Source organism: Myxocyprinus asiaticus, chromosome 31 (genome assembly GCF_019703515.2).
Source record: "Myxocyprinus asiaticus isolate MX2 ecotype Aquarium Trade chromosome 31, UBuf_Myxa_2, whole genome shotgun sequence".
NCBI lineage: Eukaryota > Metazoa > Chordata > Actinopteri > Cypriniformes > Catostomidae > Myxocyprinus > Myxocyprinus asiaticus.
Window position 1 is genome coordinate 35,835,235 of NC_059374.1, and position 26,403 is coordinate 35,861,637.

General features: G+C 38.6%; 1 protein-coding gene across 1 annotated transcript in view; it reads left to right on the forward strand.

Moving 5' to 3' along the window:
• Positions 1-26,403, forward strand: part of LOC127422174 (collagen alpha-5(IV) chain-like) — a 31,785-nt gene that overhangs the window by 657 nt on the left and 4,725 nt on the right. The window contains exons 4-38 of the mRNA XM_051665511.1: positions 38-82; positions 286-339; positions 763-804; positions 999-1,080; positions 2,080-2,115; positions 2,225-2,389; positions 2,576-2,665; positions 4,061-4,156; positions 4,732-4,802; positions 4,984-5,172; positions 6,260-6,428; positions 7,160-7,252; positions 7,678-7,782; positions 8,121-8,215; positions 8,605-8,755; positions 9,095-9,208; positions 10,008-10,175; positions 10,296-10,385; positions 10,540-10,674; positions 10,850-10,948; positions 11,034-11,123; positions 11,267-11,406; positions 11,909-12,035; positions 12,240-12,320; positions 14,460-14,561; positions 14,643-14,690; positions 15,024-15,209; positions 15,535-15,665; positions 15,823-15,895; positions 16,022-16,093; positions 22,223-22,348; positions 22,670-22,768; positions 23,053-23,265; positions 23,858-24,035; positions 25,783-25,897. Coding sequence (XP_051521471.1) covers positions 38-82; positions 286-339; positions 763-804; positions 999-1,080; positions 2,080-2,115; positions 2,225-2,389; positions 2,576-2,665; positions 4,061-4,156; positions 4,732-4,802; positions 4,984-5,172; positions 6,260-6,428; positions 7,160-7,252; positions 7,678-7,782; positions 8,121-8,215; positions 8,605-8,755; positions 9,095-9,208; positions 10,008-10,175; positions 10,296-10,385; positions 10,540-10,674; positions 10,850-10,948; positions 11,034-11,123; positions 11,267-11,406; positions 11,909-12,035; positions 12,240-12,320; positions 14,460-14,561; positions 14,643-14,690; positions 15,024-15,209; positions 15,535-15,665; positions 15,823-15,895; positions 16,022-16,093; positions 22,223-22,348; positions 22,670-22,768; positions 23,053-23,265; positions 23,858-24,035; positions 25,783-25,897 — 3,870 coding nt within the window. The remainder of the gene's footprint in view (positions 1-37; positions 83-285; positions 340-762; positions 805-998; positions 1,081-2,079; positions 2,116-2,224; positions 2,390-2,575; positions 2,666-4,060; positions 4,157-4,731; positions 4,803-4,983; positions 5,173-6,259; positions 6,429-7,159; positions 7,253-7,677; positions 7,783-8,120; positions 8,216-8,604; positions 8,756-9,094; positions 9,209-10,007; positions 10,176-10,295; positions 10,386-10,539; positions 10,675-10,849; positions 10,949-11,033; positions 11,124-11,266; positions 11,407-11,908; positions 12,036-12,239; positions 12,321-14,459; positions 14,562-14,642; positions 14,691-15,023; positions 15,210-15,534; positions 15,666-15,822; positions 15,896-16,021; positions 16,094-22,222; positions 22,349-22,669; positions 22,769-23,052; positions 23,266-23,857; positions 24,036-25,782; positions 25,898-26,403) is intronic.

The following is a 26,403-nucleotide window of genomic DNA, read 5'->3' on the forward strand; positions in this document are numbered from 1 at the left end:
TGTGTTTGTATTTAGCATGCATTTACTGTATTTTCAGGGGAAGGATGGAAACGATGGGTATCAAGGAGAGTTTGGCCCTAAGGTAAGTACACAACCAATCACATTCACCCACCTGAGAAATGCCATCTGATCACTGATTCTCAATATCATCGCTCTTATGTTCTTTAAATTAGCATGTATGTTCAACCAGCCAATTAAACAATTTCAAAACAAGATGAGAAAAAAAGGATTTAGATGGATTAAAAGCTTTGATCAACAGTGAGTTTTTGTGTTTTGTCCTCTTAGGGTGAGCCTGGAGATGTTGGATTTCAAGGGGCAACAGGTGTAGCTGGGGAAACGGTATCTATCTATCTATCTATCTATCTATCTATCCATCCATCCATCCATCCATCCATCCATCTGTCTGTCTGTCTGTCTGTCATTCTATCTGTCTTTCTGTTGTTCTATATACAGTGTCTATCTATCTGTCTGTCTGTCTGTTTGTCTGTCCGTCCGTCCGTCCGTCCGTCTGTCCGTCGTTCTTTCTATCATTCTATCTTTTGTACTCAAAGAATGTTGCACTCTCACATTATCTATATTTATATTTTTATTCATTATTTGGAAAGCGACACTGATAATTAAAGATTAAATATATTGACAATTTTAACTGCAGCCAATACAGTGCCCTCTTGTGGATGCTAATTTGAAATGCAATTCGACTGTATTTGTTCTCTCAATCCTTCATACTTATCTCATTAATCTGCTTCTATGTGTGTGCTTCAGGGTCCGAAGGGCGATCGCGGCCCCCCTGGTATCCCTGGAGAGGTAGTTATACATTTCCATAAACAAATTATACATTTATGATGAATCTTCAGGTGTTTAATTTCACTTGAATCATATGATGTTGGCTATTACTTCTGCTTTAGCTGATGACGTTTTATTAGCCAAGATCTTTATATTTAATAAGTAATTGATATTGTTGAGTAATTCTTAAATCCTACTTTGATCTCTATTTGTAGTTAATTGTAGTAAATTTGGAGACCAAAGGTCAAAAAGGTTTTCCTGGACCACCGGGACTCCCTGGTCTCCGAGGTAGTGAAGGTTAGTGACCAAATTAATTTAATGAAGAGCTTTCATGCATACATAACTATACAGTCAACAAAAACAGTTAACAACCACATTAAATGATTTGACAGTGCAATATTTTTTCCTTTGTTGACTTATTTCCTATTGTCAAAGGGTGGGATATATCGAAGGGCTTGTACCTTAATAAAATACTCAAAAACCTTTAGTTTAAGGCAGCCGATAAAAAATGATTATCTATTTATGCCTAGTCAGTGGCAGATGGTATTAAGGTAAGAGACATTTTCATGGAAGAGATCATTTTTTGGACAAAAATGTAAATGCGCCGTGGTGAACAAAATGAGTAATTATTATTTGAGTCTATTTTCTTGGACGAGATTGTAGATTAGAATGCTAATATCTGTTACTTTGTCAACTTTTGGGAGTACACTAGCATACACTGAAGCTTCAAAGCAAACAGAGCCACAAAAAAACCACAAAACTCTAATTTTGATTTCTTGGGGTGTTAAATGAATCTGTAAACAAAATGCCCAAAACCAATACATGGCTTAAATAACATCTACTAACTAATAAGATTAGGTAATATAATAATATATAGTGTTCAATGTAACAAGTTCTCTTGGGCAATGGAGGAGTCAGGAGGCAACGAAGCAGTGCAGGCAAGATTTTTATTTATTTTTGCCTTAGGTTCTGGGGTGACTTAATGCAGTCAATTCACGCAATCAGATAACAAAAGAAACTTTTTCTTAAACACTCAGTCAGATAAATGAAACATTCAGCAAGCGTCGAGTTCATTCTCTCTCTCTCTCCCTCTGGTGAGCTGGTGGCCTTTAAGTCTCCCTCCGCCATCACTATAACAAGAGACCAGGACCAGGTGTTAGAGGTAATTTCAACCCAGGTGACGAGCCTTACCTCTCTCTTTCTCCCGCAGACAGACACACAACCACGCCCCCATCACCACATTCAGATATTAAAAAAGTATATAACCAAAATATCTTTATATGTCTATTTTTAAAGGTTTCAGTGGCTTTCCTGGAAATCTAGGTCCTCCAGGTAAATAATGCATCCATACCTCTCTCTATCTCTGTCACAATCACACAAATACACACGCATGTAATACACACCAACAAACATTTACTTCCTTTTCACTCAAATATATCAGGCCTTGCCATACCAGGACCTAAGGGAAAGCCAGGTCACCCAGGGTTTAGGGGTGAGAAAGGTGAAAAAGGAGAACCTGCACTTTGCATCACCGGACCCAAAGGAATTGATGGGCCACCAGGGGAACGAGGACCCCCTGGTGACCGTGGCTCTCCAGGAACTACAGGTATCAACCCCATATCATTTATTTTACTTTAAATAAAAAAAAAAAAAATAAATAAATAAAAATTCCAATCTCAGTAGCTTTGAATTTTCAGTAAATGGATAATTGTCACACAAGTTCATCATATTTCAATAAACAAAAAGGATAAAAAAACAACAACAAAAAACGTTTGTGTTTCTTTCTCATCAGATGTCCAAAAGCGTGAGGGACCACAAGGGCCCAAGGGTGAGAAAGGGCTAACAGGACCTGAGGGTCTGCGTGGAGACCCTGGGAAACCAGGTTAGATTCACCTACCTCACTATATTAATTATGGTTGAGGCAAGGAGTTAATCTCAAGTTAAGCTGAGTATCTATAGCATCTGTTATATCCTGTCTGTTACCTTAGAAAATAATATAGACATTAATTACATTGACGGACTTAAAAAAGAAAGTAAATGGGCAAGACATTATAATTTGTGTTTGTAACATTGTGTCCATTTCTGATATCATTGCGCATACAATGTAAAAGTTACTGTGTTTACTGTCTTTACAGTTAATGATCATGGCAGAGGTGAAAGATTGGATAGAACTTTGTACAGATAACGTCAATAAGCAATTTTATCACACTAATGTCATGTTAACATGTATAATGTTTAAAGCTGAAATATGTAACTTTTTCAGTGTTAAATTACTTTCTTCTATCCCAGCTCAATATGCAGAGACATCTATAAGTAAGCCATGTATAGATTAATTTTCTCTAAAACTGTAAACACTGTGCATCTATGGCATTATAAAATTCATGGGTTTGTTTTGAGAGACCTGCTTAGACCCGCCCCAACAACATTACTCAACCAATGGTGTGAGTTGGGGCTATCTGGTGGTTTGAACAGCAGACAAGGGGCATATTCAATAAGCTGTTTTTGAAACATTGTTTAGTTTTGAAATTCCATTTGGTTACGCAAGTGTCGCAGAAATTACATACTTCAGCTTTAAAGGTGCACTCAGTAACTTTTGTCTTTGTGTCATCTTGGACTTACACTGACACTTAACGGCTTCGATGCAGCATCATTTAAAATCAATAGTTTTCAGTTTCAGATGCCATTGTAGACATTTAGTATTCACAGTCAGCCATGATTACTTTAATCAGTGAGTGAAAGTGTCAAATAAAAGGACGGTTTCTGAGATTAAGTGAGTAGTATTTGGATGGTCATGTGATTCTAACATGGCTGCCCACATGTGCAGACCCTCTCTATGTAGAATAAAACAGCTTTTATGAAGTTACTGATATGACTGGAGTCTTTAATGTAATGTGTGTGGTCATGATTTCATACATATATTGGACAATTACAATTCATGTCTTTAGGAGTTAAACTTTTTTAATGAGGAAAAAATGACTGAGTGTAACTTAACTTTAAGTATTATCAATATATTATTGAAACTATGCATTTTATCATGTATTCAACAACTTCCATTATAAGTTCATCACTTTACATATGATTTTAGTTTGTTTTTACAAACTGAGGGACGAGCCGAAATCATTTTCAGTGGTAATCAACAGTATTCCACAAATGCTGCCCATAGAGCTTAACTTGCATTGAATCCAAAATATTCCTGTTCCTGTCTATTTTGCAGTTACATGAATACATACAACTAATGCTAACCATATTAAGCTGTAGACCTTTATTTTTATTACAGGAGAGCAAGGTGCTCTTTGCAGGCTGTGCGCTGTCTCTAGTTGCGAACCTGGACCCCCGGGACCACCTGGAGATCCTGGTAAACATGGAGAGCCAGGTGAAGTCATCACACCACATTTAAACTAATTGGAAGAGTACAAGTGATCTTTCCTCATCAATGCTTTCTATGATAATTAACACATCCTATGAAGTTTTATATGTAAAGTATAATGTACAGTGACACAGCCATACAGTTTTTGTGTTCCTTATACACAGTCACTTAAATAAAAAGACATCATTAACTAATTTTCATTGGAGTTGAAATTATTTTATTATGTGAGAAAAAAGAGGCCTTGGAGTCAGAGTGATACAAGGAGACATGAAACTTGCACAGCCATGTAGGACATTTTTTTGCCTGGGACAACAGTCAATTACTGTACACAGAATGCCACGACTGACCATACAGAATTAAGTATTCCAGAGAACCGAGTGACTTCATGTTTATGTATTCTTGATAGACTATATATATATATATATATATATATATATATATATATATATATATATATATATATATATATATAGATAGATAGATAGATAGATAGATAGATAGATAGATAGATATACAGCAGAGGTAACAGACATCAGATCTATTAACAACAGAGCTATTAACAAATGCTTTTCTTTGTTCAGGTGTTGAGGGATTTCAAGGCATTAAAGGATCCAAAGGTTTCCAAGGGCCAGAGGGTCCACCTGGTCCTCCAGTGAGTTTACTTGCATACAGCTGCTTTAACCATTCACCTTCTTCATTATTTAGCAAAGAATACTACTGTATAGTACTATATTTTGTCATCTTCAGTGATGTTCAGTAGATGAAATTGTACAGAAAAATATTCTCAAGAATCGTTGAATATGTCTGTGATTACAATTCAAATCTTTGCAAAGGGTTCATTAGGTCCACCAGGTTTACCTGGGCCTCTGGGACCCAAAGGAGACAGAAGGACAAGAGCTGAGATTGGGGAGAAGGGCCAGATAGGACATTCTGGTTTTCCAGGACCATCTGGGATAAATGGAAAAGATGGCATACCAGGCATCCCTGGCTTCAAAGGACCACCAGGACCAAAAGGAAACCCAGTAAGTAATCCAGCTTTCTTAAAAATAGGCCCTTTTCACATTTGTGGGTTTGGAACCCAGAAGTAAACTATAGCAGGTTAAACGACACAGCTGGTGAATAAAGGGAAATCAGAGGTGAGCTTCCCTCCCTCCAGGAAATATATACAAGGCGGTGTGTGAAAAAAGCTCGGAGGATCATCAGAGACTCCAGCCACCCGAGCCATGGGCTGTTCTCACTGCTACCATCAGGCAGGCGGTATCGCAGCATCAGGACCCGCACCAGCCGACTCCATGACAGCTTCTTCCCCCAAGCAATCAGACTTCTGAACTCTTGATCTCTCACGATCAAATACATCAGCACTGCACTTTATTACCCTTACTCTTATATCTCACACCGGACTGTCATAAATTATATTATTATTATATTATATTCTCTCTTAACAACTGACTATCAACCGACAGCCTGAATGTCAATTCAGTACAATACTGTACATTCTATATTTACTACTATATATACTTTTTTATATATTTTTTTTATTTTTATTGAATAATGTGTATCTATATAGTGCATATTGTATACTGTACAGTGTATGTTATTATTTGTATATTGTTGAGTGTAATTATGTGTATATCAGATGTTTAAATTGTGCTGTGTTAATTTGATGTTATTGTAAATTGGTATATGTCTCATCACTGTCACGACTGCTATGCTGATTGGAACTGCACCCAAGAATTTCACAGACCATTGCACTTGTGTATATGGCTGTGTGACAGTAAAGTGATTTGATTTGATTTGATTTGAAATGGGAGAACATAGCAAATATAATTTGGCAACCAAATTAATTAACTAAGTATTTTAGTTTTAAATGACATACATTAAATCATTTAAACATACTAATATCGGCACCACTTGTGTTGGCCTAAACATTTTCAAGAGTGTTAGCAAACAACACATTTTTATTGCTAAAATCTTCAGGCATTTTTTTAATGACTATTTCAATGTACTGTAATTCAATTTCCCCAAGTTTCTGTGTAGCCACAGGTTTAAAAGTCAGCAGAACTTGGAAGCCCATGAACCTTTTAAGGTGATTGACTCTTATTTTTCCAGAGTCCTCCAGGACCTAAGGGAAACTGTGGTGACCAAGGACCTAGCGGGGAGCCTGGCAGCACAGGTCCAATGGGCAGCCAGGGGTCAATGTGTGTGGGCCAACCAGGGATACCCGGAGAGAAAGGCAGTTTGGGAGTTTTGGGTCGACCAGGAAATCCTGGAGAACCAGGTATGTAGTCTGTATTGTATTATAAGAGGAAAAAATAGAGAGATATAGATTATGGCAGTCAGAAGAGAACAAGATGCCAAATTCATTCCCTCAGCAGCTGTATTTGAAACCCCATTGCTGCAGTGGATACAAATTTTTTTTTTTTTTTTTTTTTTTTCAATTCCAATTCCAGTGTAATATAACACAAATAAAAGTTTTATAAATGAACATTAAATAAGTAATCAGTTGGAAATAATTAAGGGAACTGTATCATCAGAGTCTGTGAAAAGGGTCCATAGGAGCCACACATGGCAGGAAATGGAACATTATATTGGCTCAATTTGATTCTCTGTGAAACAAAAGGCAATCATAACTTAAAATTTGTTAATGTTTTAATAATTTTTTATAGATTTGTATTAATCTCCCCCTAGTGTATAAATATTGTATACATGTATGGTGTTGCAAGTTTTGTAATGTGATTTTGCTAAAATGATTTAATAAAAATAATAATAATAATAATACAAATAATAATAATAATAATAATAATAATAATAATAATAATAATATATATATATATATATATATATATATATATATATATATATATATATATATATATATATATATATATATATATATACCGCATGAAAAAAATTAAATAGGAGCCACACATGGGATTTCAAACAGCAGTAAAAGTGAGAAACAAATAGTAGTGTGGAGGAATAACAGGGTCAGATATTACCATCCCATAGGTGAGAAAGGATCTCCAGGATCAGTACAAATGACACCTGGAGACATTGGGGAACCTGGACGGCCTGGTCCACCTGGTCTACCAGGACCTCCAGGTAAGCAAAAAGCTCTCTTTGTCAGGTTTCAACGTAAACTAAAAACCCATCTATTCAGTCTGGCTTTCATGTAATATTTAAAAAATTGTATGGTTTTATTATTTTATTCATCATCATCATTATTATTTTTTCTATTTTAGTGTTATCAACATTTTACTGTTGATCATTATTATTTTATTTTATTAACTTTTTACTGTGTTATAATCAATTTATTTTGTGTAATATTTCATCATTTTGTTTTTATTGTTATTTTAACTGCTTGTATTTTGCATCAATCGCTTGTAAAGCACTTTTAATTGCATTTAATTTGATTGAAAGGCGCTATATAAATATAGTTTGATTGATTGATTGAGTTTCGACAAGAAGACTGAAAACAGGATGTAGAATGAATACACATGTTTTATGTTCCTGTGTGTGTGTTGAAGGTAATGAGGGCGGCCCTGGAGTTCAAGGATGTCCTGGACTGTGTGGGTTAAAAGGAGAGAAAGGACTGTCAGTCCAAGGAGGACCTGGACTTATTGGTCCTAAAGGTAGCATATGGTGTGTGTGTGTGTGTGTGTGTGTGTGTGTGTGTGTGTGTCAACCAGCTTAAAGGGAGAGTTCACCCGAAATTGAAATTCTGTCATCATTTGCTCAGCCTCATGTTGTCCAAACCTGAATGACTTTCTTTCTTCTGTGGAACACAAACACAGGCTGTCCTTCTGCCTAACATCTTTTTTGTCTGTGTTCCATTGAAGAATAAATTCATAATGGTTTGAAACAACATTAGGGTGAGTAAATTATGAACTATCACTTTAAGTGGATCTAAGTGGACTGGTAACTTCAAATGATGGCAGTTCTCTCATCTCATTTTCTCTCAATGTTTCAGGTGATAAGGGTGTTAAAGGGAGGCCGGGTCAACCTGGTTTTGGATGTGCAGGCCGCCCTGGCCCTCCAGGACCACCTGGATTTCCAGGATCAAAGGTCAGGGTGGTGACACTTATAACATAAGTGATCATTTACTCATCCTCACATCGTTCCAAACCCATTTGACTTTCTTTCTTCAAATGGATATATTTTAAAGAATATTGTGATATACAATAACATACAATGGCAGTTGATAGTGACCCACTTTAAAGCTCAAGAATGTGTCATAAAAGAAGTCCATGCGACTTATGCGTAATATCACAAGTCTTCTGAAGGAATACGATCACATTGTTTGATGGACATACTGAACTTTAAGTCATTATTCACTCTCAAATAAAATCAGAAAATCATTAAAGGGTTAGTTCACCCAAAAATGAAAATTCTCTCATTGTTTACTCACCCTCATGCCATCCCAGGTGTGTAATAAATGTACATTAAATCCACAGGGGGACATAGCATTCGGCTGCCCAGGGCCCAAGGGTCGGCAGGGGCTGCCAGGAGATGAAGGGGCTCTTGGGTCACCTGGAAACTGTGGCCCTCCTGGATTACCTGGATGTCCAGGTCAAAGAGGAAGGGATGGGCAACCAGGAGACTGTGGTAGGTGAATTCTTTCTTTCTGTCTGTCTGTCTGCCTACCTAACTTCCGACCGACTAACCAACCAACCAGTCGATAGGTAGGTAGGTAGATCAGTCAGTTGTGGTCCAAAAGTCAGAGACCACTCATTTTGCATTTTTCTAATGTAATTCATGTTTTATCATTACAAATGATATCATCATCAGAGCAATTTTAATGAATTGCAGAATTGCAAAAAGACCTTTTGTATGAACGAGTTAACATGGGCATTTTTTTAAATGCTAAAACTCTTTGTTTACTTTCAGGTCTCTCACTTAGAAACACATTTATACACTCACCCATATTTTTCATGTTATTGTAAGGTGTGCGGGGTCTTGATGGTTCACCTGGAGATGCTGGGGTTCCAGGATGCTGTATTCCAGGAGCCAAAGGTGATGAAGGGCCCTTAGGAAACATGGGACTAGATGGACCCACAGGTAAGAAATCAAATGTAGATATTGATTTACCTAATTAAAGTTGAAAGCGAATGATCAGTGCTTTTAGTTGCCTAAACACCAAAACAATGCACCTTATTCACGAAACATGAGCAGAACAAATTTGTGTGTAAATTGTTAATGAATCATTCAAGAATTGCATTAAATTCTATGGGACAACTTACATAAAAATGTTTTTTTTTTTTCTAATGATTTACACACAAATTAGTTCTGCTTGGGTTTCCTTAATAAGGTCCAACAAATCTATGTAAGTGAGAAGCTTGTTAAAACTTTAAGCTTTATAAACATCATAGACTATGATAAATTATCTATTTTGTAAAAGTATTGGCAATAGTAACAGTTGATACTATTGGATACTGGAGTTCCCCAACCCTAAGTATTAGCTATAGTACAGCAGAAGACCATGTTGGGTTCCAATTCTGTCTACCAAGAACAGAAAACTGAGGCTGCAGAGGGTCCAAAAATCACTGCAGCCTCAGCTTTCTGTTCTTGGCTTTTGATGAAAATCCCAGGATATCAGCAGTTACAGAAATACTCAAACCAACCCGTCTTGCACCAACAATCATGCCACGTTCGAAATCACTGAGATCACATTTTTTCCCCATTCTAATGGTTGATGTGAACATTAACTGAAGCTCCTGACCCATATCTGCTGATTTTATGTATTGCACTGATACCACATGATTGGCTGATTAGATAATCGCATGAATAATTAGGTGTACAGGTGTACCTCATAAAGTGGTCGGTGAGTGTAATGACAGTTGTAATTACTTGTCTTTAGGGGTGCAAGGGCTGAAGGGGTCACGGGGTGAAACTGGACCATCTGGACAGGGTGTACCTGGTCCAACAGGTATGGTTGGAATACCTGGGAGAAATGGAATGGCTGGATTGATTGGTATCCAGGGACCAAAAGGTTTCAGAGGTCGAGATGGCTCACCAGGCTTCCCAGGTACTAAAGTGAATATTCAAGTATAGAACAAGCCTCTTGTTTGCCTCTTGAATTCTGTCAGTATGGATAATTGGTTCTATTTAAGTTTGTTTTTGTTCCGACTGCATTGTTTTCTTCCAGGTCCACGTGGAAATCAGGGGGATACTGGAAGCATGGGTCCACCTGGAGTAGAGGGAAATCATGGACCACCTGGAGCCCCTGGACCTAAAGGTTTAAAAATACACACATATACTCTATCTATCTATCTATCTATCTATCTATCTATACACTCATATGCAAACAAAATCAAACGATGCATGTTGTTCTAAATCTGCATGGCTTTCTTCTTCTGTGGATCATGATTATGGCGATAATCTCTTCTCAGGTTTAATGGGTAGGAATGGAGTTCCAGGTGATAAAGGAAAACCAGGGGAACCAGGAGACCATGGAGCCAGTGGTCCTAAGGGACAACCAACAAACCTCATGTCTCCAGGAGATCCTGGTGAATGTGGCCAACCAGGTGAGTTTCTAGCTGGCCTTTTAACTTCTGATTTCCAATTTGACAATGCATGCTGTTACGTCTATTGCTATCACACTTCTGATGGTCTGATCCTCAATAGATATTCTAATGTCTGCATTGTTGAAGGGTCTTCAAGTCTTTCCAGACATTATATGTAGCATACTCTGTGTTTTAGGTTTTATTGGTCTAACAGGCTTTAAAGGGAACCTGGGAATCCCAGGCAATTATGGAGAATGTGGAAAGAATGGACTCCCAGGCAGTACTGGTCCACCAGGTACAGATTTTCCCCTCCAAATCCTCCAAAACTTTGATGCCCACTTCAAAACATAGTAAACAAGTGTGCACCTTCTCATTTCCAGGTCCTCCTGGTGACCACGGCCAGAAGGGGCTTCCTGGAAATAAAGGTCTTGATGGAAATTTTGGGGATCCAGGGGTAATGGGGTTCCCAGGCAAGTTGATACACACTTGTATGCAGATACAGTAGACAAGTAAATTAGTGCAGAGAATCAGATCCCTGTTCTAACAGCAATGATGCTTTAATTGTAATTTCAATTCATTTCACAAATGCAAAAGTGTTTATTTTCTCGAGCAGGAGTGAAAGGCGAAAAAGGTTTGCCTGGAGTTTGTGGGGAGCCTGGGACTCCTGGTGTCACAGGACAAAATGGACCAAAGGGCATCAAAGGTGAACCCAGTCAGCCTGGGCCAGGGCTTCCAGGACCACCTGGCGAGAAGGTATTGGCTTCCATTATTATTAGTGGCGCTTGCTAAGGCAAACCTTACTATTACTATTGCTCAGACTTATGGTTATGGAATTTGAACAAACCCCCTAAGTATTAAACGTTGGTATGTAACTCGTTGTTTGTGCTATGGAAATGAATTAAACCTTAAATCGTGTGGCTTGATGAGGAGAGATGTGCTATTTTCTAAGCGATTGTACTTTTTTTTTTTTTGCAGAGTGGATAATAAAACAGGTGGAAAAAATGCAATAGACTTGCAATAAAGGATGAATCCAAGCTATATATAGGGACCAGAATATCATAGAAACTAGGCTCTTTTGACATGAGCCAATAAGCAACCGCCTAGTAGCCACCCAGAACACCCTAACAATCGCATAGCAACTCAGTTAAAAATACTCTGACTATTCTGCATACACCTGCATACAGATATGACTTAATTAGAATTAAATAATACTTAATTAATTAATACCTTCTCTTTCGCTCACTGATTCTGTCAGGGTCAACCAGGTTGTCCAGGGAGTAAAGGGGAAAAGGGTGACAAGGGTATATTTGGGATGGCTGGGCCCCCAGGTTTGGCAGGGTTTCCTGGGGTAAGAGGCGAAACTGGAGTACCAGGAGATCCAGGTATACATTAAGATGTTCATCATAACCATTGGATCCTCATAGAAATATATTTGTAATATTTTAATGCACTGTTTTCCTCCCAGAAAATTTTTCCCTTGTCTTGTATATTTGTTACATCACTCTCTCACAAACACATGAAGTGTAACTCCATTGTTTTCTTTATTTTGTTCTTTCTTCCGCTCTACCTCTCTCTTGCATTGTCAGGACCCCCAGGACCTCCTGGTGATAATGGTTTCGATGGGCTTCCAGGTCCAACTGGAAATCAAGGGCCCTGTGGTCCACCGGGTACAGTATAATCTCATTCTGTGAATATTTGGAATGTTAAATGTGAAACTGTGTATGTAAATAGTAAATAAGAAGAAAATTACTTTGTTCCAACAAAGCTTTGCCATGTATTTTGCATTGGTGTTAATTTATATACAATATGATTAATTATTTTGATATTGGAACAGTTAAAATGACTGATAATCATCAGTATGGCCTTTCATTCAGTCTGAAACATGCAGATCGACATGTCATTTACTGTTATGGTTAAAAACAATCCAACATTACTTACTTCCTACACTGAAAAACAGGACAACGCAGGTTGTTCGATTAAATAAATCATATTATTTGTGATCTACACAACAAAATTGTATTTGTCTTCTAAACTTGTTTTCTTTGCTTTCGATTAATGTATTTCTCGAAAATGTACACCCTGCTAGATTACATATTGGGTGAATGTGAACTAATCAGGTATGTTCAACAACATGGGCAGGGGATTTGTATTTCCCAGCATGCTTTGCATGGGACTTGATGCAGAGAGTAAAAATGTTGAAATAAAGTGTCATTTTATTAATTTTTGAGTGAGAGGAGAAAAGGGGGAGACTTAAAGAGATAGTTCACCTGAAAATTAAAATTCTTTCATCATTTCCTCACCCTAATGCCATCCCAGATCTTTTTCTGCTGAACACAAACAAAGATTTTTAGAAGAATATCTCCACACTTTAGGTCCATACAATGCAAGTGAATGGTGACCAGAACTTTAAAGGTCCAAAAAGCATATAAAGGTAGCATAAAAGTATAAAAGTAAAAGTAATCCATATGACTCGAGTGGTTAAATCCATGTCTTCAGAAGCAATATGTTAGGTGTGTGTGAGAAACAGATAAATATTTAAGTCCTTTTTTACTATAAATATCAACTTTCACTTTCAAATTCTTCTTTTGTTTTTGGCTATCCCCATTCTTCATGCATATCGCCACCTACTGGGCAGGGAGGATAATTTATTGGGGAAAAGGACTTAAAAATGTATCTGTTTCTACCCACACATATCATATCGCTTTAGATGCTTTGCATTTAACCACTGGAATCTGGATTACTTTTAAGCTGCCTTTATATGCTTTTTGGACCTTTTAAGTTCTGGCCAACATTCAGTTGCATTGTATGGATCTACAGATCTGAGATATCGTTCTGAAAATCTTGGTTTGAGTTCAGCATAAGAAAGAAAGTCAAACACATCTGGTATGGCAGGAGGGTGAATAAATGATTAGAGAATTTTCATTTTTGGGAGAACTATGCTTTTAATAGTGTTGGGCTACCATTGTGGTGGAGAGAGAAGCTTTTGCTTAGCTTGAGGATGGGTACACAAACAACACGCTGTATATTGCTTTTCTCAAGGAGCAATTACTTATTAACATTTAGCATGCTAATGTATGCTATTGCTAGCTAGAAGTTAGTTAACTAGGTTAACCTCACAACATAAATCAGTATTGTGATGCTAAAATATTATGTAAAACTGAAGGAATCAATCATGTTAGGGACACATATAAAATCAATTTGAGGCTACTTAATTGGGTAATTAAAAAATAACTTTTATTCCATTATGATGACATTATGTGAAAAAGTTATGTTTCCTGACAAAGAATTAATGAGCTAAATCAATAGGAACAAATTTCTTGATGTAACTGAATTGATTCATATGGAACCCTTTACACATTGTTTTTCAGTGTATTTATTTTATTTGTAATATGGAAAGGAAGACTGCTGCAGACATGCACATGTTTAGATCTGTGATTCTACATGTGTCTCATATTATCTTGTCACTTAATTGCTTAAGAGCCAGTCTTCTTTAAGCTTCTTTTATTAAATTTACTGATGAAAAAAAAAAAAACATTTTTTTTTTGATGATCAAAAAAGAACCAAGAAACTTTTTTTTTTCTATTGAAGACTTCTCTTGATTTACCCCATAGGAATGAATGGGTAACTATGGTAAGCAGAGTTTGTTGACCCCCCCTGCTAAACCATGCCCTCAGTGTATGACATGTTGCTGAATGTGTCAATACACTGTGTCCTAATGCATTACTACAGTAATGTTTTTTGTTTTTTTTCCTCATTTGCAGATATGTAAGTACAGTATGTGTTTTCTTTCTCTGTTGTTTCATAAGGTGTTCCTGGTTTGGTTGGAGGTCCTGGATCTCCAGGACCCAGAGGAGAGCAAGGCAAAGATGGTATTCCAGGGCCATCTGGAGCAAAAGGAGATAGAGGGCGTAAGATATCTTACACAGATACTCACACACACACACATTTACAGGTATATTCTCATAAATAATCCTAATTTTCTTTTTTAGTCACTGCGAGTGGGACTCCTGGCCCACCGGGTATTAAGGGTGAGAAAGGTAAGTCACTAAAGCCAACCACTCTAACACAGGCTACAGACAGGGTCGAAAACTAACACTTGTCAATTGGCAAATGTAGAGTAAAAATTGGATAAAAATTACCAAATGTGAGTCACTTGGCTGGTAAATTTACTAGGAACTACAACATTATGATTTCTGTATGAACAATAGTCTGTGACCACCCAGGTGTGTAAAGTGTGTTTAATTGTTTGTTGAAAAAATAATGCAAAAATACATGTCATGGCCAGCAAGAAATATATATGACTGGTAATTTATCTCAATTCACCCGCCATTGGCAGGAGTGATTATTATGTATAATTTGTATAATTTCAGGTACTAAAGGCAATTCTGGACCACAAGGGCCATGTGGGCTACTAGGACCCTGTGGGCCAGTGGGAGAAAAGGGCCCTCCAGGCCGACCCGGAGAACCGGGGCCTCGTGGGTGTCCAGGTCCAGCGGGCTTCTGTGTTGATGGTCCAAAAGGGGAGAGAGGACCTTGTGGATCACCTGGCCAACGAGGTGATAAGTCATCTTTAATTAGTCACCACAGACCTTTTTCATAGCAGCGCCATATCTGATTTTTGATGTGAATGAAAACGAGGCTGTGAGGCAGTCTCTTCAATGGCATGCACCATATAAAGCTGTAAAAAGTTCCTAGATCATATCTAATTTCCACAATTCTTGTTTTCTGGAGTTTTTTGTCAACTGAAAATCCTTGAAATGAGTTTTATTTTTATTTTTTATGTTTTGTCAGCAGAAGGATCCAAAAACATCTTGTCAAAAATTCAAGGTGTCACTTCTCTGAACCCATACCTCTTTCTGTTGATTCTATGTGTAAATGCAGGTCTCCAGGGACCACGTGGGCCTCCTGGTGACCCAGGTCCTGGGTTGAAGGGAGATAAAGGTGAGACTGGGCCACTGGGGCTTGGAGGAATGCCTGGTTGCACCGGTGACAGTGGAGTTCCAGGAGCACCAGTAAGTGGACACAGAATTTGAGAAATGTGCACACTGGTTAACTAGAACAAAGGGCTAACAGATCTCTGACAATTTTTACATTAATGCTTCAATATTCAAGGTTTTATAGTTAGGATCTGAAAACTATATAAAGTGAGATAAATGGTAATGTTTCTAGGGTAGCGATGGAGGTCCTGGCTGTAAGGGCCCAAAAGGAGATATGGGGCCTATGGGTGAGGTCGGACCAATCGGTAACAACTGAATTTGATTCAAAATTTTTTCAAATGGAAAGAAAAGCTTGAATAAGAAAGTAGACTGTCTGGTAGTTAAATACGCATGCCGTTTAGAAAACTGTTTGTTTTGTGCTTGTATTGCAGGTATAAAAGGAAATTGTGGTCTGAGCGGACCCCCTGGATTAAAAGGATGTAAAGGATCACGTGGACCTAAAGGTGAAATTGCATATACATCATGATGGCGCCGCGGATGGCCGCCTTGGTGTGGAGCGCTCCTATTGTTTTGTTGTTTTTGTTTGTTTGTCCTGTGTTTAGTAATCTTTTTCCAGTCAGTTTTACCAGAGACGAACTGCTGAACATTCGACAGCTTATACCAGACAGTCTTTTCCCAGTTTTTGAATATTCAGACGTTTTGTTGGACATTTTAGTCAGAGGCACGGCTGTGTTGTTTAAACGCGCTAGGAGACGCAGGTGAGGGAGACGAGCCAGTGCGCTGGTCAAACTCCGTCGGTGCGGCTTTCGAACAGCCCTGCCGAGCATTCATCTTGCGAATCTCCGCTCTCTTCCTAACAAAACGGACGAACTACATCTCCTCACCCATATAAACAAGGACTTTTCAACCACTGCTGCCTTGTGCTTCACAGAAACCTGGCTGAGTGAAGCCATTCCGGACAGCACGTTACATCTGCCGGGCTTTCAGCTGTTCAGAGCGGATCACATCGCAGAGTTAACGGGGAAAATAAGAGGCGATGGAACATGCTTTTACATCAATGAAAGTTGGTGTACAGATGTAACAACGTTAAAGAGGATGTGCTGTCCTAATTTGGAAGCGCACTTTATTAACTGTAAGCTTTTCTACTTGCCACGGGAGTTTACCTCGTTTATTATGGTGAGTGTGTATATCGCGCCAAACGCGTGTTTGAATGCCGCACTGCAACAGCTGGCTGATCAAATCACAGACACAGAACAACAATACCCGGACTCAGTTATTATTATTCTTGGGGATTTTAACAAAGCAAATCTCACACGTGAACTGCCCAAATACAAACAGCACATTACATGCCCCACCAGAGACAGGAACATACTGGGTATTTGCTACACAATAATAAAGGATGCATATAGCTCTGTCCCTAGAGCAGCTTTGGGACTCTCTGATCTCTCAGGTTCATCTTCTTCCAACCTACAGGCAGAAATTAAAATCAACCAAGCCAGTAGTAAGGACTGTAAAAAGATGGACCAATGAAGCAGAGCGGGAACACAAGCCTGCTTCAACTGCAGGGATTGGAGTGTTTTTGAGGCTGCAGCCACAGACCTGGATGAGCTCATAGATACTGTTACATCATATATCAGTTTCTGTGAGGATATGTGCATTCCTACTAGGACTTATTTAATGTTCAACAATGACAAACCCTGGTTTGCAGCAGAGCTCAGGCAGCTTCGTCAGGCCAAAGAGGATGCTTACAGGGGTGGGGATAAAGTCTTGTACAATCAGACCAGGAACACACTGAACAAGGAAATCAGAGTGGCTAAAAGAAGATACTCTGAGAAGCTAACGACCACGCATCAGTGTGGAGTGGCATGAAACAACTCACAAATTACAGGACTCCTACCCCCAACCCTGTGGTGGACCAACAACTGACTGACAAACTGAATGTGTTCTACTGCAGATTTGAAAGGCCCAATCTCACACCCCACACTGACCTTCAATTCACACAAACACCAACACCTCCTGCAACCCCCCTCCTCCCCCTTCCTGCTACTCAACCTGCACTTAAGATCTGTGAAGATGATGTGAGCCACGTCTTTCAGAAAAAAAAGACGAGGAAAGCTTCAGGCCCAGCTGTCGTCTCACCAGTGTGTCTTCGATCCTGTGCTTACCAGCTGGCCCCCATCTTCACACAGATCTTCAATAGATCACTGGAGCAGTGTGAAGTCCCATGCTGCTTCAAACACTCAATCATTATTCCTCTCCCAAAGAAACCAAAAATCACAGGACTTAATGACTACAGACCTGTCGCCCTGATGTCTTTGGTCATGAAATCATTTGAGAGACTGGTGTTGGCCCACATGAAGAACATCACTGGACCCTTTCTAGATCCCCTTTAATTTGCTTATCGAGCAAACAGGTCTGTGGATGATGCAGTCAACATGGGATTGCATCATATCCTGCAACATCTGGACAGACCAGGGACATATGCAAGGATCCTTTTTGTGGACTTCAGTTAGGCTTTCAACAAAATCATCCCAGCTATACTCCAGAATAAATTACACCACTTCTCTGTTCCCATGTCTATCTGTCAGTGGATTACCAGCTCTCTGACGGACAGGCAGCAGCTTGTGAGACAGGGGAAACTCACTTCCAGCACCTGTACAATCAGCACTGGTGCCTCCCAGGGATGTGTGCTCTCCCCACTACTCTTCTCCCTCTACACCAATGACTGCATCGCCAAGGACCCCTCTGTCAAGCTCCTGAAGTTTGCAGAGATGACACCACTGTCATCGGCCTCATCGAGATGATGATGAGTCTGCATACAGAAGGGAGGTTGAACAGCTGGCTGTCTGGTGCAGTCAAAACAACCTTGAGCTGAACACGCTCAAAACGGTGGAGATGATTGTGGAATTTAGGAGGAACACCCCAACACTGACCCCCCTCATCATTCTAAACAGCACTGTGGCAGCAGTGGAGTCATTCAGGTTCCTGGGCACTACCATCTCACAGGACCTGAAGTGGGAGACACACATTGTCTCCATTGTGAAAAAGGCCCAGCAGAGGTTGTACTTCCTTCACCAGTTGAGGAAGTTCAACCTGCCACAGGTGCTGCTGATACAGTTCTACTCAGCAGTCATTGAGTCTGTCCTCTGCACTTCAATAACAGTCTGGTTTGGTTGAGCTACAAAATCAGACATCAGAAGTCTACAAAGGACAGTTCGGACTGCTGAGAAGATTATTGATTGCCCCATGATCCCCCCAAGAACTATACACTTCCGGAGTGAGGAAAAAGGCTGGAAAAATCACTCTGGACCCCACTCACCCTGCCCATTACCTTTTAGATCTGTTGCCTTCTGGCCTATGCTTCAGAGCTCTGAGCACCAGAACCATCAGGCACATGAACAGTTTTTTCCCTCAGGCTATCCATCTCATCAACAGTTAAATTGCCCCATTGAGCAATAACTATGTGCAATACACAGATTAGTCTTTTTTATATTTATCCAACACATCTAACCTCTTCTGCCATTTCATTCCTCTGAAAAAAACAAATAACATTTGCACTGTACATAACAGATTTGTATTTGCACTGTGCATCCAGAAAGTATTCACAGCGCTTCACTTTTTCCACATTTTGTTATGTTACAGCCTTATTCCAAAATGGATTAAATTAATTATGTTCCTCAAAATTCTACAAACAATACCCCATAATGACAACATAAAAGAAGTTTGTTTGAAATCTTTGCAAATTTATTAAAAATAAAAAATGAAAAAAATCACATGTGCATAAATATTCACAGCCTTTGCTCAATACTTTGTTGAAGCACCTTTGGCACCAATTACAGCCTCAAGTCTTTTTGAATATGATGCTACAAGCTTGGCACACCTATTTTTGGGCAGTTTCTCCCATCGGGGGAGAAGGGCCTTAGTCAGGGAGGTGACCAAGAACCTGATGGTCACTCTGACAGAGCTCCAGCATTTCTCTGTGGACAGAGGAGAACCTTCCAGAAGAATAACCATCTCTGCAGCACTCCACCAATCAGGCCTGTATGGTAGAGTGGCCAGATGGAAGCCACTCCTCAGTAAAAGGCACATGACAGCCCACCTGGAGTTTGCCAAAAGGCACCTGAAGGACTCTCAGACCATGAGAAACAAAGATTGAACTCTTTGGCCTGAATGGCAAGCGTCATGTCTGGAGGAAACCAGGCACCGCTCATCACCTGGCCAATACCATCCCTACAGTGAAGCATGGTGGTGGCAGCATCATGCTGTGGGGATGTTTTTCAGTGACAGGAACTGGGAGACTAGTCAGGATCGAGGGAAAGATGAATGCAGCAATGTTCAGAGACATCCTTGATGAAAACCTGCTCCAGAGCGCTCTGGACCTCAGACTGGGGCGAAGGTTCATCTTCCAACAGGACAACGACCCTAAGCACACAGCCAAGATAACAAAGGAGTGGCTATGGGACAACTCTGTGAATGTCCTTGAGTGGCCCAGCCAGAGCCCAGACTTGAACCCGATTGAACATCTCTGGAGAGATCTGAAAATGACTGTGCACCGACGCTCCCCATCCAACCTGATGGAGCTTGAGAGGTCCTGCAAAGAAGAATTGGAGAAACTGCCCAAAAATAGGTGTGCTAAGCTTGTAGCATCATACTCAAAAAGACTTGAGGCTGTAATTGATGCCAAAGGTGCTTCAACAAAGTATTGAGCAAAGGCTGTGAATACTTATGTACATGTGATTTTTTTCATTTTTTATTTTTAATAAATTTGCAAAGATTTCAAACAAGCTTCTTTCACATTGTCATTATGGGGTATTGTTTGTAGAATTTTGAGGAAAATAATGAATTTTATCCATTTTGGAATAAGGCTGTAACATAACAAAATGTGGAAAAAGTGAAGCGCTGTGAATACATTCCGGATGCACTGTACATAACAGATAACAGATTTGTATTAGATTGCACTACGTATGTGTGTATGTATGTGTGTGTCTGTACGTATGTGTATAACTATTTTTTTTTTTTTAATTATTATCTATGGCTTGCTGCTGTTTTTGTATTGTTTTTGTATTGTTGTACACTGGAAGCTCCTGTCACCAAGACAAATCCCTTGTATGCGGTAGCATACTTGGCAGTAAAGCTGATTCTGATTCTGATATACTGACATGTAAACAACAACATACTGAAAATACAGCCATCACATTTTGTTTTCATGCATATTATTTGATACATTACAATGATACCATTCAATACAGAATCAATTGCCTTTTTTAAATCTTTTTTTTTATTATTTATTTTTTTTGCCATTGGGCAGTTGACAGCCACAGCCCAGATTTTACTTTTAACCCTTGTGTTATGTTGTGCTAACGCCTTTTGTGTTCCCGGTCAAAAATGTACGGCCCACTAAGATAATAAATTATGTTAATAAATCTTGTTAATATATCTCTCATATTGGGTATATTTTCCTGAGATATTTCATTAGAACTTTTTGTCAAAAATATTTTTTATTGATTGAAGGATTCATTGAACTGAGGTTACACCAGAATAGTGAGGGGCACTCCCTGTAGAAAAAAATAAATAATAATAATAATTATGTAATAAATTAATAACCACTTGCTTGATCTAAACAAAATAGGTGTCATTTTTAAAGCTTAGTATCTGGACTTTACAATGCATATAGCTGATCCTACCAATTCTTAAATAATGCATTTTAATTTGCTGACAAATTAGAACTGTTATGTTCTCATAATTTGCAAATTTGTTATCACAACAATTACTGTATTTTCAGAGTTGGTAAAAACATAAAAATATGAGATAGCCATGTGTTATACAGTATGTCTATGGAAAGGTCTCAATTAGTAAAATGCAATGAGAATTTTTTTTTTTTTCACTCAGAGGCCAAACTGCAGTGAGTATTAGTATATGAAATTTCCACTGACACACATAAATACAATAAACAGGAGTGTCTTTTTGTCATGTTTGTCCTTATTAATTCTTGGAACATACATATAACATAGACAACGACATATTGTAACTTACAGCAGACTATCCCGATTCAAACGAGCCCAAACACAACATAATATGATTAGTAGATCTTAAAATACTCCTCAAAGCACTCTTTGGAAAGACACATGGAAAGACGATGGAAGGGTGCTCAACCTGCTTTGTGTGTGTGTGTGTGTGTGTGCACGCACATGTCTGAGGACTTTGTGTGTGCAAACACACATCGACATATGTGCTCTTCTAAAGGATTGGCATGCTCCTAAACACTTAATATTTCTGTATTTTTTAGTCTATTCCATTCATTTCCAATTGCTGGTCTCTTTAGACCGGGAACGCCACAGGTATAACAAAGTAAAGAAAAAAAAAACAATAAAATTTTATGAAAATGATCTTAAAAAAAAGTGTGTGTGTGTTTAGGTGCCCTGTGTGAACAAAGTCATTATTCCAACTGGAGAAAATAGTTTTCATAAAGAAAAATTAAGTTAATCGGTCAGTTCTGACCGGAGCACAATATAAGGGTTAAAAAGACCATTCAAAATTACTTTCTGTGGCTTAAGTCTTTTTAAGAAATGCATGAATGACCTATTATCTACCTGGTGTTTAATTACCTGATTATTTTCTTTTTGATTGTTTAGGGCCGAAAGGTTGCGATGTTGAGGTTGAGGTCATCCCGATCCCAGGAGACCCTGGTTCATGTGGAAAAGCTGGTGAGAAAGGAGAGCAAGGACATCCTGGTCCTCCAGGACATACAGGTCCACAAGGTACAACACACACACACACACACACACAGAAACACACAGTAAGAGCTGTGCCAATAGAATCAAAAGCTATATCAATATTTCATGATTCTTTTTCTCACGATATTGCCTCAATATCCCATTTAGATCCCATTAATACTTTTAGATCAGTATCAATATTTTATTTAAATTTTTGTATGTATTTATATATCTGTTTATATTTGTATTTATTCCGCTGCAATTAAATTCTAAAAGTGTATTCCAATGTGTGGTTGGTGATACCCAGCAATGCCATACCATGTTTTATTACTCCATCTTGCATTTGCATAATTCCCCACCTCTTAGGAACTCAAGGTCGAAAGGGAACCACAGGTCTAGATGGGGGTCCGGGAAGGCCTGGAATCCCTGGACCAAAGGGAGACAGCGGCCCACCAGGGCTACAAGGTAAAGGCCATTTCTTTGTCCATTTGATGACATACACCCACAAGTTGCACATTCCATTTGAACTGTAGCCATTTGTAAATTAAATATTCTCCTTTAATGATACATTATAAGTGTACCTGACCAGTGAACCACATATAATTAAATCTGTCTGTGAAAAAGTTAAATCAAATGGCATCATGTAAAAGGAAAACTTCCAAAAGAAGCAAAGTAATAAAGTTCCATGCTACCCATCAGTTGCTTCGAATATCTTTGTCAGGTGTTCTGATGTGTATCTGCCTACTTAGGTGCTCGTGGTTTGTCAGGTGAAGTGGGTCCCAAAGGCTCTGTAGGTCCAAAGGGGACATTTATGCAAAATGGCACCAGAGACAGCTTCCTTTTTACCAGGCATAGTCAAAGAAGAGACATCCCAACATGCCCTAATGGATCAAGACATATGTACTTTGGATATTCACTCCTCTTTATCAATGGCAATAACCGTGGACATGGGCAGGACCTAGGCAAGAAACACACACAGAACACAAACTAACCCTCACAAGAAAACACACATACGCAAACAGTATGGGCGTAGAATCATTAGATTACAAAATATCAAAAGTGGCCTTTATTTTAATGAAACAAGCACACTTTTCATGCAAAACATTTCATAAAAAGAAGTTTGTTGACAATAGATTGAAAATGAAGATAAAAGTATTTGGACACTTTTTGGTTGTCAAATGTTAGTGGAACATGTCCATAGTTAATGTGAAGAACTACATCTGTGGTTACTCTGCTAGGACACCTGTGTGAACTTGAAGGGAACTTCAGTGACAAAAACAAAAGTGAAGTTAGCTTTGAGAAAGGCTCTAGCATAATTTTGTTTGATGATGCCACTTAATATTTTATAATAGAATATTTTGTGTGCAAATACTTTGGTCCACTTTACATTCTAAAGTGGGAACAAAATTGTTGTATGTAGATAATATTTGAAAACATGCCTACAAACACACACATTTTCACAAACACTTATGGACAGATGTGTATACACCTACATTTAGACACTTAATTTTTCATTAATTAACATTTTCATAAGCTGTATGTATATGTTTGTAGGAACTATAGGAAGCTGTTTGCAGAGGTTCTCTACCATGCCTTTCCTGGTCTGTAACCCTGATGAATCCTGTCGCTACGCTTCTCGAAACGATTACTCCTATTGGCTGTCTACAGACACACCAATGTCCAGCAACAAGGATTTGATCAGTGGTGATTTGTTGGAACAGTATATCAGCAGGTAAAAACAGAAGCCCGTTTTGTAAGTAGTCATCATTTTGCCAGTTTATCTGTTGTTCTCAAAGCCTAAGGTGATGTAGGTAAGCTTATATAAAACTACAGTATAAGACAAAATAAAAAAATAACAATTCATATATATATATATATATATATATATATATATATATATATAGTATATACAGTGACAAGAAAAAATTATGTGAACCCTTTGGAATTAGATGGTTTTCTGCATTAATTGGTCATCAAATGTGATCTCATCTTCATCTGTGTCACAAATATAGACAAACAATGTGCTTAAACACATCCCTTTAATCATTCACAGTGCTGTGGAGAAAGTAAGTGAACCCTTGGATTTAATAACTGGTCGATCCTCCTTTGGCAGCAATAACCTCAACCAAGTGTTTTCTGTAGCTGCGGATTACACCTGCACAACATTCAGAAGGAAATCTGGACCATTTGTCCTTAAAAAACTGCTTCAGCTCAGCCAGATTATTAGGATGTCTGGTGTGAATGGCTCTCTTGAGGTCATTCCACAGCATCTCTATTGGGTTAAGATCTGGGCTCTGACTGGGCCACTCCAAAAGGTGGATCTTTTTTTGAAGCCATTCTGTAGTGGACTTACTTTGATGTTTAGGGTCATTGTCCTGCTGCATCACCCAACTTTTACTGAGCTTCAGCTGGCACATAGCAACCCTGACATTATCCTGTAGAACATCTTGATAATCTTGGGAATTAATTTTTCTCTCAACGACGACAAGTGGTCCAGGCCCTGAAGCAGAAAAAGCTGCCCCAAATTATGATGCTCCCTCCACCGTACTTCACTGTTGGGATGATATTTTCATGTTGATATGCAGTGCCATTTTTCCACCATATGTAGTGCTGCGTGCTCTTCCCAAACAATTCAAACTCCAGGCGCGCAGCAATGATTTTGTTGGAAAGCAGCAGCTTCCTTTGTGGTGTCCTGCCATGGACACCATGCCTGTTGGATGTTTTCCATATAGTAGACTCATGAACAGAGATGTTAACCAGTTCCAATGATTCCTTTATGAAGTCTTTAGCTGTCACTCTAAGGTTCTTTTTTTACCTCACTGAGCATTCTGCGTTATGCCCTTTGAGTCATCTTGGCTGGATGGCCACTTCTAGGGAGAGTAGCCACAGTACTAAATCATCTCTGTTTATAGACAATTTGTCTAACTGTGGACAGATGAATATCTAAGCTCTTCGAGATGACTTTGTAACCCTCTCCAGCTTAATGCAAAGTAACAACTCTTGATCATGGGTCTTCTGATACCTCTTTTTTTGCAAGGCATGGTCCATGTCAGCAGGTGCTTCTTGTGAATAGCAAACTCAGAATGTTTTAGTTCTTTTTATAAGTCAAAGTAGCTCTAACCCACACCTCCAATCTCATTTCATTAATTGGATGCCAGGTTTGCCAACTCCCGACTCTAATTAGTGTTTGTTGACAATCATTAGCCTAGGGGTTCACTTACATTTTCTACAGCACTGTGAATTTTTAATGGTTTGTGTTCAATAAATACATGAATGATTATAATTGTTTGTGTGTTGTTAGCTTCAGCACATTGTTGTTTGTCTATACTTGTGACTTTGATGAAGATGAGATCACATTTTATGACTAAATTATTTTAGAAAACCAGCAAATTCCAAAGGGTTCACATACGTTTTAGTAGTATGTTAGTAGTGATGACAGGAAATGTAGTAACAAAAGAAATGTGAAATGTCTCTCAAAGATGTGCAGTATGTGAGGCACCTGCTAATGTGATAGCAGTTCACAGTCAGACAAATCAGATCCCACGGTGTCCTGCTGGATGGCTGTCTTTGTGGCAAGGTTACTCCTTTGTGATGGTAAGAGTCAGCCATTACTTACATCATATGGCATTGACAACCTTTAATCCCTCTATTTTATGCATTAGAGCTGAAGGTTCACGTCGATATTAAAATCAAAATAAATGCTTGAACTCCTGTGGCGAATGTGCACATACAGTAGAAATGCAAAACTCCAAGGTCAATTTTAAATAAACTCTACCATATAAGGTACCAAGGTTCAAAAAGTCTGAATGCACTTGTGAAAATGCAAATATTTTGCACTTTTTAAACAGTTTAATATATCATTGTACTGTCTTTAATTCAGTACAATTAATTTAATAACAGTTTGATTGAAATGTTGAATTGAATGATTTACATGCATTCTAGATTGTCTTAGTATTTGGTATGCCCCCCTTTTGCATTAATAATAGCAAAACCTGATGATCCATGTTACCAAGCATGATCTTAGAGTTTTCCAAAGAGCATCTTGAGTGCTTCAGTGGAAGCTGGGAACTCTTCCCTACATTAGACTTAACATGGTCATT